General features: G+C 45.4%; 2 protein-coding genes across 4 annotated transcripts in view; both read left to right on the top strand.

The window, feature by feature from the left end:
* LOC122135992 (lipopolysaccharide-induced tumor necrosis factor-alpha factor homolog) overlaps positions 1–12,833 on the top strand; it is a 613,569-nt gene that overhangs the window by 118,639 nt on the left and 482,097 nt on the right. The window lies entirely within an intron of this gene.
* Positions 1–12,833, top strand: part of LOC109105037 (NACHT, LRR and PYD domains-containing protein 3-like) — a 106,727-nt gene that overhangs the window by 31,649 nt on the left and 62,245 nt on the right. For 2 of the 3 annotated variants that reach the window (XM_042717354.1, XM_042717353.1), the window contains 2 exons: positions 144–317; positions 442–2,027. The exons of the other annotated variant lie outside the window; for it this stretch is intronic. In XM_042717354.1, coding sequence (XP_042573288.1) covers positions 144–317; positions 442–448 — 181 coding nt within the window. In that variant the 3' untranslated portion in view covers positions 449–2,027. Of the gene's footprint in view, positions 1–143; positions 318–441; positions 2,028–12,833 lie in introns of those variants that run through there. 3 annotated transcript variants of the gene reach the window in all.

Genomic DNA, 12,833 nt, shown 5'->3' on the forward strand with positions numbered 1-12,833 from the left:
TAAAATGTATTTGACAATCTTTAGCAACTTTTAAAAAGTGACTCAAACAAAAAAAAAAGGTGTAGATGTGTTTACACATCTGAATGTTTTTGTGTGATTGTTTCTGCTGAACTGAGAGTGAAGAGTGTGTTGTTGTTCTGCAGGTTGAGTAAGTGTGACGTCACAGATGAAGGTTGTGCTGCTCTGAGTTCAGCTCTGAGATCAAACTCCTCACAGCTGAGAGAACTGTATCTGACTGGGAATAAAGTAGGAGATGTAGGAGTGAAGCTGCTCTATGCTTTAAAAGAGGATCCACGTTACAAACTGAAGACACTAATGTAAGTAGTAGTGATTCATAAATCACATAATAATGTCATTTAATCTCAATCTCAGTACAGGTGTGTGTCAGCAGTAATGCCCCATAATGCATCTCTTACTGTGTGTTTCATTCTGTACTGACAGGTATTAAATGATGGAGAATATGGATCAGGACAGACACATTGAAGCCAACAGAATCATCAGAACTGAAGTCACAGTGATCAAGCGCTGATGTGTGTGAGTTACATGAGTTTACAGAGACACTTTCACCATAACTTGGATTTTAACAACAGCAGCTGCACAGAGACAAAAGTTAGACAAAAAAAATGTAAAGGGTCTGCTACTTTTATTTGTATCTTCTCAAAATAAAAACTCAAAATTGCAGAAAAACAGGATGCTTCTCATTTGCACATCGCAAATATGAACAAACAAATAAAAAATAAACTTTCTATTGCTTCCCACACATGAGCTCTCCAGCAGATCCTGAACAGTGAGGAATAATTCAGCTTTACCTCACAACAAAACTGTGACTGTGATTATGAATGAGTGACATGATCAAGCAGAGGATGTCATTTATTATGAGGAAATCATTTATTCATAATTACATTAGTTACCATGTTAAATCTAGATAAGCATGTACTTGTTTTACTCGTTGTGCTATTTCAGACCTTTAATTTCCATTTAGGCCCTATTACTGACAGCAGAGAATAAGTAATATTTAGAATAAAAATATGTTGTCCTTTATGCACAGGCAACTTTTCAATACATCTAAATATCACAAAACAAGTATGTATATTTTATGCTGTATGATATGATAAAATCTAAATTGTATATGCTTTATGCTTTATATACATCTTATATACCAATATGATGTAAAATATGATGAATGTTGTAACACTATTTGTTCTGAATACGGTGTAATAAGACTGTAATCATTAATAATAATAATCTCCGGCGCCTAAAAACACGTTTAAAACTCTCTTTATGATATTTCTGATGATTGTATTGTATATGAATGTAAAGTATTTTTTTGTACATAAGATTTATTAATCTCTTCCTCAGTGAAGTTGAGCTGAGTTAATTCGGGGGTGAATCCTGGATGATGATGGTTTTTAATGTCTCTGTCAAATATTATGGTCAAGTTTGCTCATCAAGTTATTTTTATGACATAACTCCAATTCTTAAATCATTATTATTTTTAAAAAAGTGGTGTGTGAAAAGCAGAATATTGTAGATATATTTGTATAAATTTACCAGAAATCTAATGTATCAACTCTTGATCAAATGAAACAAAAAAGAAAAAAAAACATTATTTCCCTAAACCATGCAAACACAGTCAAACTAACAGTCTGCATAACAATCTTTATGCTTAGTGAAAGAAAATTTTGACATTATATTACATTTTATTAAATGCCACTAAATTAAGTAATGGATTAAAATAGCAAAATCTCTAGGGCCTAAAAACATGTAACCCGAGGGTTAAGCTGTAATATGTTCAAAACTCTCTTTGTGATATTTCTAATTATTCTATTGTATATGAATGTGAAGAATTTTTTGTTAAAGAGATTTGTTAAACTCTTCCTCAGTGAAGTTGAGCTGAGTTTCATTTGTGGGGCCAGTGTTTGATGATGATGTGATATCCTTAGGTTTGCTCTCCTGTTGAGTTAATTTATGACACATCTGTCATCCTCACATCATTATCTTCATTAAAATTGGTTTATGAAAAGTCAGTGGTTATGATTCATGTTTAAACTCATTTTAATTAGTGTCAACACGAGTGTTATTAATGTCATATGTAATGTGTGGTGTCTCGGTGATATACTGTCTGATCTCATCAGCATGGTCTTAGCTAAAAGTCATGGGTGTGGACCTGGATAGAGTCCTGCAATTGGTCGGGTACCCGCATAAAACGGGTGGATTGTGACATTCTTAAAATTCACGGGTGGGGATGCGGGCGGATAATTAACTCCTTGCGGGCGGGTAGTAGCGCGGATGAAAAATATGTGCAATATCTGTATGTCTAAATTACCATTACACATACGCAGCAATGATATGACATTTGACCCATCACGTCACCACCAGTGCGACTTTTGTTGATGCTTCTCGTAGCCTAGTAAGGCTATTGTTTGTGAGCAACAGGCTCAGGTTGTATTTTTTCTTGTTCTAGGCTTCATGAGTGGGTCCCTCATCTACAGTAACCTGTTTAAGAAGGTTAGATCTAATCAGCAAAATATTTTTTTGTTTAGTGAAAATTACTTTCATTAACCAATCAAAAAGACATTTTAGGTTCAACAGACACTGATGGCAGTAATAGTTTAAATTATCAATCGCCAAACAGAAAAAGATTCTTAAATGACAGTCACTTTTGGGTTTTCTGGGACACATCGATGTGATCGCGCTCTTCTGCTCTTCCTGACACTCGATCATCATTGCGCTCTGACATCCACACATCTGCCTGTGGCGTTTTAATGTAATTTTAATTGGATTAATCGCAGATGTATTCATCTTAATGCACATTAAAGACTTCTGAATGACTCTGTAGCCACAGAAGACACTGTTTTAAAGATTAAAAGTTAGGTTATTGTCTGTTGTGTTTTCTTCTGGTTGATGTTTATATGACAGTGTTTTATGTTTTTCTCTTTATATTCATTTTTTAAATTCTTAACTATTTTAGGTATTTTTATTGTAAAAATAGTCGTTGTGTATTTATCAAATCTGTTTGACATCCGTTGACTTGTTTCTTACATCTGTTCATATGTTTAACCTCTTAACCTGCACCCAGATGCGGGCATCCTGGGGTGTATTCCAGAAAGCAGGGTTAACTTACCGTGAACTAAACCCTGAACTCTCGGTTGATTAACCCCAAACCTTACTTATTTGAGGTATGTGGTTCCAAAAACGCATCCGGGAGTAAGGTTCATTCAACTCAGAGTATGTTCCTGGTTAAGACTCAAGACATTCTCAACAGAGCGACGACTCGACGAGTCACTATGGAAACGGACGCTAAGAAAAAGCGTGCCAAGCTGTTTCTTTCTTCTCCTTTTGTTCATTAGTTGTTTACATGCTTAGTGCATATCGCCACCTAATTGATGGCTGTGCAATCATTTTTATTTTTTCCATTTAATCTTTAATTCTTGAGAATGTGAATTATATTGTTTGTTTTATGCAAATTATATATTAAGTCATATCAGATATGTATTTTGATTTAGAATTTAGACATTATAGAAAATGCCACTCCATGTGTGAGATAATATACACAAATCCGGCGAAACACAGAAGTAAAGCAGCGCTGCCATTACTGCGTGCCTTGCTGCTAAGGAAGTAGCAGAAGTAGCGTTAGTCCCGTAGGCGGCTGTAGCAGATGTTAGCTGTACGAAAAGTTATTTTTATTTAGTTATTTTAGTACGTATGTTGTCCAGTGATGCCGGGAAGAGCCTGTTGTGTGGTTGGCTGTTTTAACAACAGCACAAAACTATAGGCCTGGAATAAAACCGTTTGTGATATTCACAAACCTTTGTTGCACATTGACTGCCCATGTTTACGGCCATACGGATTACACAGAGTTCTTTACTATTAGCTAGAGATGATCAGTTCACATGCCGCTAGGGGTCTGTCATGTCACATTTACAAGCACCAAAACGGTATTTATTGTTTGAATTTCATGATAAAATTGACAATCTGAGAGCTGAGATTTTTTTTTTCTATCATAAGTAACCTGCTCTGTCTAGTGTGTCGGTCTCTGTGTCCTCTTTGCTTCGCGATTTTTCTGTGAGTGAGAAAATGGATGTGTGGCATGAGAGCGTGTGAAAAGCGTCAATTGCGTGTGTCTCACATTTTATTGCATTTGTATTAGTTGTGTGAAGAGTAAAAAAAAATCTGTTGTTCTTAACGCAATTACAATCGACAAGTCGGTCGGACTAATGCTGTGTTCACACCAAACGCGAATAGAGCATCAAATTCGCGTCTACCGCACCTAGTTTGCCGCTTGAAAATTTTGAGATCATTCGCTTCATTCGCGCGTGAAATTAACTTCACAACAGACGCGAATTCGCGTCATGGGGGGGCTTCTGTATGGCAAGCCAAAGGGGTCAGAATTATGCCTAGATTAAACGCGTTTACATACAAAACGCCGTTTTTTACGGCGTTTAAAACGGTATTAGCACCGTCAAATATGCCGTCCTGGTAGCTGACGCAATAAAAGAAGTGTTGTAAGTAGTAAAATGCGTTTTTTTTGTTTGTTTGTAAAAAGCGCCGCTTTTAACGGCGTCTGGCTCACCACAGGACGGCGTAAAAAACGCCGTTCTGAATGCACAAAAGCGCGCATTATTTACGGCGTTTTCCTTGTAGTATAATGAGCCACGCCTGCTGATTTCCACAGCCAGTAATATTGAACTGTTCTCACCCAATCAATGACAATAACAGACATGTTTCAAAAACACATGGTTACAACAACCAGAGAAAAAATAAACTAAGACAGAAGTCAAGGGTCAAGAGCCCAACTAAATCAAACACTGATCTCTAACATGGTTACTTCAAATGAAACAATAAATCAACATCTAAACCTTAGTTAATTCTCAATAAGATCTTCTGTAGACGTCTGACAGAAATAATGTCAGTCTGGTTATTAATAAGTGGAGCTGGTGATGCTGTTTGTGGAGTTGTTTAATCAGATCTTGAGAGATTTAATGTATTTTATTTCAGTTTATTTTATCTAAGGCTGTGTCTGAAGTCAGTTGTAGTTCTTGTGTTTCTCTTTTCTTGAGTGAATCTGTTTGTTAACAGCAGCTGTTCATCACTAATGCTCAATCAGCACTTAGTTAATCACTTAATTACTTAATTGCAAAGTTTTACAACTTACATGGTTTAAATCAAGGCAATCTGTTTACTCAAACGGTTTGAGTTAAGTTACTTGTCAGGTTTTACAGTGTAGTGAATGTCATGAGGTGTATATCGGCCAAGAATGGGGAGCAGATAGAGTGGCTCTAAAAACGATATACATAGCCATGATAAGATCTGTATTGGATTATGGTTGTCTAGTATATTGCTCTGCAAATAAAACAAATTTAATTAAATTAGATAGAATTCAGTATCAAGCCTTAAGAATATGTTTTGGGGCATGTCTAACTTCTCCAGTCTCAGCGGTACAAGTAGAGATGGGAGAAATGCCGCTACAGATAAGAAGACAACAGTTAATGGCATGCTATTGGGCAAACTTAAGAGGTCAGAGTGAAAATCATCCTACAAAAAAAGTATTGAGACTAAGCTGGGAACATGAGAAGAAGGAGTGTAATAGCTTTGGATGGAGAGTGGGGAAGATAATAAAAGCAATGAGTCTGGAAGAGGTTGGGAATGCTATAAGAATTCCCTTATCACCAGTACCAATGTGGGTTATGCCCCAACCAGAAATTGACCTTAGCCTATTAGAAAGAAGACAAAAGGAAGGGCCTGATGAAACAGAGATATGTAGTGTAAGTGAATATATGGGGTCATGGTATGGAGAGTTTATGCATATATTCACTGATGCTTCAAAAGACTCAGAAACGGGGTGTGTGGGATCAGCATTTGTAGTACCAAAGATAAAAGTGGGAAAGAAAAACAGAATATCAGATTGTTTGTCAGTATATACAGGAGAAATGTTTGCGATAGTTATGGCAATGAGGTGGATTAGTGAAGTTAAAATATCCAAGGCAATAGTATGTTCAGATTCTAGTGCAGTTCTAATAAGTTTAAATGAGCAGAAGTCGGAAACAAGACAAGAGATGATTATAGAAAATTATGCAAGAACTATATTCTGTCACGGTGTCTGTTCTGTGTCTCCCTGGGTGGCCACTAGAGGTCTCACTTCCCCTTATTGTCACCTTCGTCAGAACTTCATTTCCCACTAGCCTGAGCTGCTCATCACTGTTCATTGTATGCAGCTGTCACCACTTACCTTGTTTGCACCTGTCTTTAAATACCCTGGTTGTTTCTGTCATTGTTACGGAGTCCTTGTTGAATGTCACCCTGCGTTTTCCTGGTTCCCTGGTTTTTCGTGTTTCTGATGGTTGTCTATGTTTCTTGTTTTGGACTGATTACCTGGATGTTGACCATTGCCTGGCTAAGTTTATGATTTTTGGATTGCCCCAATAAAACACTGCAAATGGATCTACCTGTCTGTGTGCGTTTCGTGACAGAAGGACTCCGTCGTGCCTAGATCCAGCGGTGTGGGATTTCGAATCTGTTCCCCAGCCACCATGGAGGAACGGAGGGGGAGATTCCGGAACTTAACCACCCTTCGTCAAAGGAGGAGTGAGGTGGGGGGCCTGGCGCAATTGTTTTGGACCATGGCAGTCGGGCTAGGTTATAATGATGCAGCACTGAAAGACTTATTTAACAATTGCCTAGATGATCCTTTGCCTCAATGGGAGATGATGGGGCTGGAGATCCTGGACTTTTGGGGGTTTTACTAATTACCTGCACCATCGTGCTCGGTGGGATACATCGGCTGATCCAGCGCCACAGCACAAGATGGCCGCCAGCCCAGCGCCACAGCCCAAGATGGCCGCCAGCCCAGCGCCACAGCACAAGATGGCCGCCAGCCCAGCGCCACAGCACAAGATGGCCGCCAGCCTAGCGCCACAGCACAAGATGGCCGCCAGCCCAGCGTCACAGCCCAAGATGGCCGCGGAGACAGTATTAAGTTACTTTTTCCAGGATGTGCCAGATCCCAGAGTTTCCCGGGAGTGTTCACATCACGGCCGCTGAGCCAGCGCCAATGGCCAAGATGGCCACCAGTGCAGCACCACAGCACAAGATGGCCGCCAGCCCAGCGCCACAGCACAAGATGGCCGCCAGCCCAGCACCACAGCACAAGATGGCCGCCAGCCCAGCACCACTGCACAGGATGGTCGAATCTACACCTGTTGTGTTGGCAGACAAGATGGTTGACTCAACGCCTGAGTCTTCCGTCAAGGAGCCACCGGCACGCCATCATAGAGGCCGCAGGAGGAGGAGACAGGCGTCAGCCGTTCCTCAAAGCCCGGAGGACGTTCCCGAGCAGGCCGCTGCCGTCCAGGAGGACGTTCCCGAGCGGGCCGCTGTCGTCCAGGAGGACGTTCCCGAGCGGGCCGCTGCCGTCCAGGAGGACGTTCCCGAGCGGGCCGCTGCGTCCAGGAGGACGTTCCCCGAGCGGGCCGCTGCTGTCCAGGAGGACGTTCCCGGAGCAGGCCGCTGTCGTCCAGGTGGACGTGCCCGAGGTTCCCGAGGCGGGGCTCGAGGTGGTTCTGGAGACCGAGGCGGTGCCCGAGGCTGTGCCCGATGCCGAGGCGGTGCCCGAGGCGGTGCCCGATGCCGAGGCAGTGCCCGATGCCGAGGCGGTGCCCGTTGCCGAGGCGGTGCCCGATGCCGAGGCGGTGTCCGAGGCGGTGCCCGATGCCGAGGCGGTGCCTGATGCGGTGGCCGAGGTGGTTCCCGATGCAAGGTCCGATGCCGAGGTGGTGCCCGATGCCGAGGCGGTGCCCGAGGCGGTGCCCGATGCCGAGGCGGTGCCCGATGCGGTGGCCGAGGTGGTTCCCGATGCAATGTCTGATGCCGAGGCGGTGCCCGATGCCGAGGCGGTGCCCGATGCCGAGGCGGTGCCCGAGGCGGTGCCCGATGCCGAGGCGGTGCCTGATGCGGTGGCCGAGGTGGTTCCCGATGCAATGCCCGTTGCCGAGGCGGTGCCCGATGCCGAGGCGGTGCCCCCGAGGCGGTGCCCGATGCCGAGGCGGTGCCTGATGCGGTGCGGTGGCCGAGGCGGTTCCCGAGGCAATGTCCGATGCCGAGGCGGTGCCCGAGGCGGTGCCCGATGCCGAGGCGGTGCCTGATGCGGTGGCCGAGGCGGTTCCCGATGCAATGTCCGATGCCGAGGCGGTGCCCGTTGCCGAGGCGGTGCCCGTTGCCGAGGCGGTGCCCGATGCCGAGGCGGTGCCCGAGGCGGTCCCCGATGCCGAGGCGGTGCCTGATGCGGTGGCCGAGGCGGTTCCCGATGCAATGTCCGATGCCGAGGCGGGTGCCGTTGCCGAGGCGGTGCCCGATGCCGAGGCGGTGCCCGAGGCGGTGCCCGATGCCGAGGCGGTGCCTGATGCGGTGGCCGAGGTGGTTCCCGATGCAATGTCCGATGCCGAGGCGGTGCCCGTTGCCGAGGCGGTGCCCGATGCCGAGGCGGTGCCTGATGCGGTGGCCGAGGCGGTTCCCGAGGCGATGCCCGAGGCCGAGGCGGTGGCCGATGTTGTTCCAGAGACCGAGGTGGTGCCCGAGTTGCTTCCAGAGACCGAGGCGGTGCCCGATGCGCAGGCCGAGGTCGTTCCCGAGGCGGTGGCCCGATGCGCGTTCCCGAGGTCGTTCCTGAGGTGGTGCCCGATGCAGAGGTCGTTCCCGAGGCGGTGTCCTTGTCCAAGGCCGTTCCCGAGGCCGTGCCCGAGGCCGTTCCCGAGGCGGGGGCCTTGTCCAATGCCGTTCCTGAGGCCGTTCCTGAGGCCGTTCCTGAGACCGTTCCCGAGGCGGGGTCCTGGTCCGATGCCGTTCCTGAGGCCGTTCCTGAGGCCGTTCCAGAGGCGGGGTCCTGGTCCGATGCCGTTCCTGAGGCCGTTCCTGAGGCCGTTCCTGAGACCGTTCCCGAGGCGGTGTCCTGGTCCGATGCCGTTCCTGAGGCCGTTCCTGAGACCGTTCCCGAGGCGGTGTCCTGGTCCGATGCCGTTCCTGAGGCCGTTCCTGAGGCCGTTCCTGAGGCCGTTCCCGAGGCGGTGTCCGGGTCCGATGCCGTTCCTGAGGCCATTCCAGAGGCGGTGGCCGATGCTGTTCCGGAGGCCGATGCGGGGGCCCAAGATGGCTCCGGAGGCGATACCCGTGTCCAAGGCCGTTCCCGAGGCGGTGCCCTTGTCTGAGGTCGTTCCTGATGCCGTTCCCAATGCCGTGACCGGGCCATCGCCACAGCCTGCTCCTTACTGGCTCCCCGATTGGCAGGTTCCGTTCGGGCCACTCAAATGGCGAATTCCTCCCTGGCCGTCTGCACAACGAGAATGGACTGATCCACCGTGGCCACCTGAACTGCCTGGCCCCTCGTGGTCCCCTGAACTTTCGGGTCCACCGTGGCCACCTGAACTGCCTGGCCTCTCGTGGTCCCCTGAACTTTCGGGTCCACCGTGGCCACCTGAACTGCCTGGTCCCTCGTGGTCCCCTGAACTTTCGGGTCCACCGTGGCCACCTGAACTGCCTGGTCCCTCGTGGTCCCCTGAACTTTCGGGTCCACCGTGGCCACCTGAACTGCCTGGTCCCTCGTGGTCCCCTGAACTTTTCGGGTCCACCGTGGCCACCTGAACTGCCTGGTCCCTCGTGGTCCCCTGAACTTTCGGGTCCACCGTGGCCCCCTGATCTGACCAAGCCACCTGGGCTACCAGTGGAGCCATCGCTGCCGGGCCCAGTTCCCCTACACGGGCCTGGCCCGCCATCCCTCCCCCTGTTCTGCCTCCACCAGTCCACCTCCCTCCTGGTCTCTTTGTTTTGTGTTTATTGTGTTCTGAGGAGCATCTGGAAGCTGCTCCTTAGAGGGGGGGTAGTGTCACGGTGTGTGTTCTGTGTCTCCCTGGGTGGCCACTAGAGGTCTCACTTCCCCTTGTTGTCACCTTCGTCAGAACTTCATTTCCCACTAGCCTGAGCTGCTCATCACTGTTCATTGTATTCAGCTGTCACCACTTACCTTGTTTGCACCTGTCTTTAAATACCCTGGTTGTTCTGTCTTTGTTACGGAGTCCTTGTTGAATGTCACCCTGCGTTTTCCTGGTTCCCTGGTTTTTCGTGTTTCTGATGTTGTCTATGTTTCTTGTTTTGGACTGATTACCTGGATGTTGACCATTGCCTGGCTAAGTTTATGATTTTTGGATTGCCCCAATAAAACACTGCAAATGGATCTACCTGTCTGTGTGCGTTTCGTGACATATTCATTAGAGCAAAATGGTATAATTGTAAATTTTTTGTGGGTTCCAGCTCACATCGGGTTGAGGGGAAATGAAGAAGCAGATAAGCTGGCAAAAAAGCGGTAGAACAAGAGAATGTTGATATTCAGATTCCATTCAGTGGGTCTGAAATTTAATCTATTATTAAAAAGAACATTTGGAAAGAATGGCAGAAGCATTGGGACACAGATTCCAAGGGCAGACATTTGTATCAAATACAGCCAATAGTGGGGAAAGGAAGAGAATCCGGTAGGAGCAGAGCGGAGGAGAACATAATCACAAGGTTATGACTGGGGCATACAAGATTAAATAGTACAATGCATCTAATAAAGAAACATCCAACAGGGCTATGCGAGGTATGTGGCGTTAGGGAAACAGTTGAACATGCTATAATGAACTGTAGGGAATATATAGTTGAAAGAAATGAATTGAAGAATGAAATAAAGAAAATGGGAGAGCAGTTTTCAATTAAATATTTATTAAATTTAGGTAGAAATATTAAGAGATTACTGTTACAGTTCTTGACAAGCACCAATCGGAATAAGCGAGTATAAGTTTTTTTTTTCTTCTCTCTTCTCTCTCTCTCGTTAAGAGGACTGAGGGCGGACGGAGGAGCTGGAGACGCAGCGTCCGATGAAGCTCGATGAAGAATCTTAACAATATATCGGGTTTTAGTGATTTAGAGAGATGATAGGTAATCGAGTTAGAGTGTCAATGGTCCAATAGAAGGATAGGTGGCGGTAATGCACTAAAAGTTTGCGATCCGCCGTAAAAAGAAGAAGAAGAAGTGAAGTAGACCAAAAGATCCTCAAAAGATAGATATCATGCCGAGATCCAAAGAAATTCGGAAACAAATGAGAAAGAAAGGAATCGAGATCTGTCAGTCTGGAAAAGGTAATAAAGCCATTTCTAGAGCTTTGGGACTCCAGTGAACCACAGTGGAGCCATTATTCACAAATGGAGAAAACATGGAACAGTGGAGAACCTTCCCAGGAGTGGCCGGCCGACCAAAATTATCCCAAGAGCACAGCGACGACTCATCCAAGAGGTCACAAAAGACCCCACAACAACATCCAAAGAACTGCAGGCCTCACTTGCCTCAGTTAAGCTCAGTGTTCATGACTCCACCATAAGAAAGAGACTGGGCAAAAAGAACATGATGGTTTATGTTTTTTTTGAAAGAAATCTTGTTGATGATAAGAATTTGTTTGGGGTAATTTGTGTGTTGACTGGAAAGAAGTTGGTTTTTTTTTTAGGTGTGTGTCCCATTATGTCTGGCTTAAAAGTAACAGAAAAAGACCATCATACCAACAGTAAAATATGGTGGTGGTAGTGTGATGGTCTGGGGCTGTTTTGCTGCTTCAGGACCTGAAGATTTGCTGTGATAAATGGAAGCATGAATTCTGCTGTTCACCAAGAAATCCCGAAGGAAAAGGTCCGGCCATCTGTTCGTGACCTCAAGCTGAAGCAAACTTGGGTTCTGCAGCAGGACAATGATCCAAAACACACCATCAAGTGCACCTCTGAATGGCTGAAGAAAAACAAAATGAAGACTTTGGAGTGGCCTAGTCAAAGTCCTGACCTGAATCCTATTGAGATGCTGTGGCATGACCTTAAAAGGCATTTTATGCTTGAAAACCCTCCAATGTGGCTGACTTACAACAATTCTGCATAGATGAGTCGACAAAAATTCCTCCACAGCGCTGTAATGGACTCATTGCAAGTTCTCGCAAATGCTTGATTGCAGTTGTTGCTGCTAAGGGTGGCCCAACCAGTTATTAGGTTTAGGGGACAAACACTTCTTCACACAGGGCACGTAGTTTTGGATTTTGTTTTCCCTTAATATTAAAAGCCTTCATTTAAAAACTGCATGTTGTGTTATCTTTTACTAATATTTAAATTTGTTTGATCTGAAACATTAAAGTGTGACAAACATGAAAAAAAAAAAAAAAATTTTGAGATATGGGGGGGGGGGAAAACTTTTTTCACAAGTGTGTGTATATGTTATATTATTATAATTTTTCCCATTCATCTAGTGGATCTTTGTATCTGCCATCTCTGTGATATGAACAACTCAATAGAATTTAATGGCAATTAAAAACTTTAATTTTATTTGTGACTAAGTGGCAAATCTTGGATGTTTCAGGGTTAGGTAATTATGTTTATTTTTTTATTTTTTAGAACTTTTTTTGGACAATGACTGCAAAGGTAAAACCTTTTATTCACTCAGTTAATGTGTTTTTCATCACCGTTTGGCATTTTGTTTTCCCCCTCAAACACTGAAGTGAAATGCATAGTGTGAAATCATGTCTGAAATAGTCTTTGTCTTAACCATTGTTTTATTATAGTAAAAGTTTTTTGGATTTGATTACCATTTGTATAACCACAGTTTTACTTCAAATACCATGATTAATGTCATTAATTTCAAATACCATTGTTAATTTTTGTAAGGGATTAGGCCTAATGTGGGAAGTCGTGGCCTAATGGTTAGAGAGTCGGACTCCCAATCGAAGGGTTGTGAGTTCAAGTCTCGGGCCGGCAGGAATTGTGGGTGGGGGGAGTGCA

The sequence above is a fragment of the Cyprinus carpio genome, chromosome B1 (assembly GCF_018340385.1).
Source record: "Cyprinus carpio isolate SPL01 chromosome B1, ASM1834038v1, whole genome shotgun sequence".
Lineage (NCBI taxonomy): Eukaryota > Metazoa > Chordata > Actinopteri > Cypriniformes > Cyprinidae > Cyprinus > Cyprinus carpio.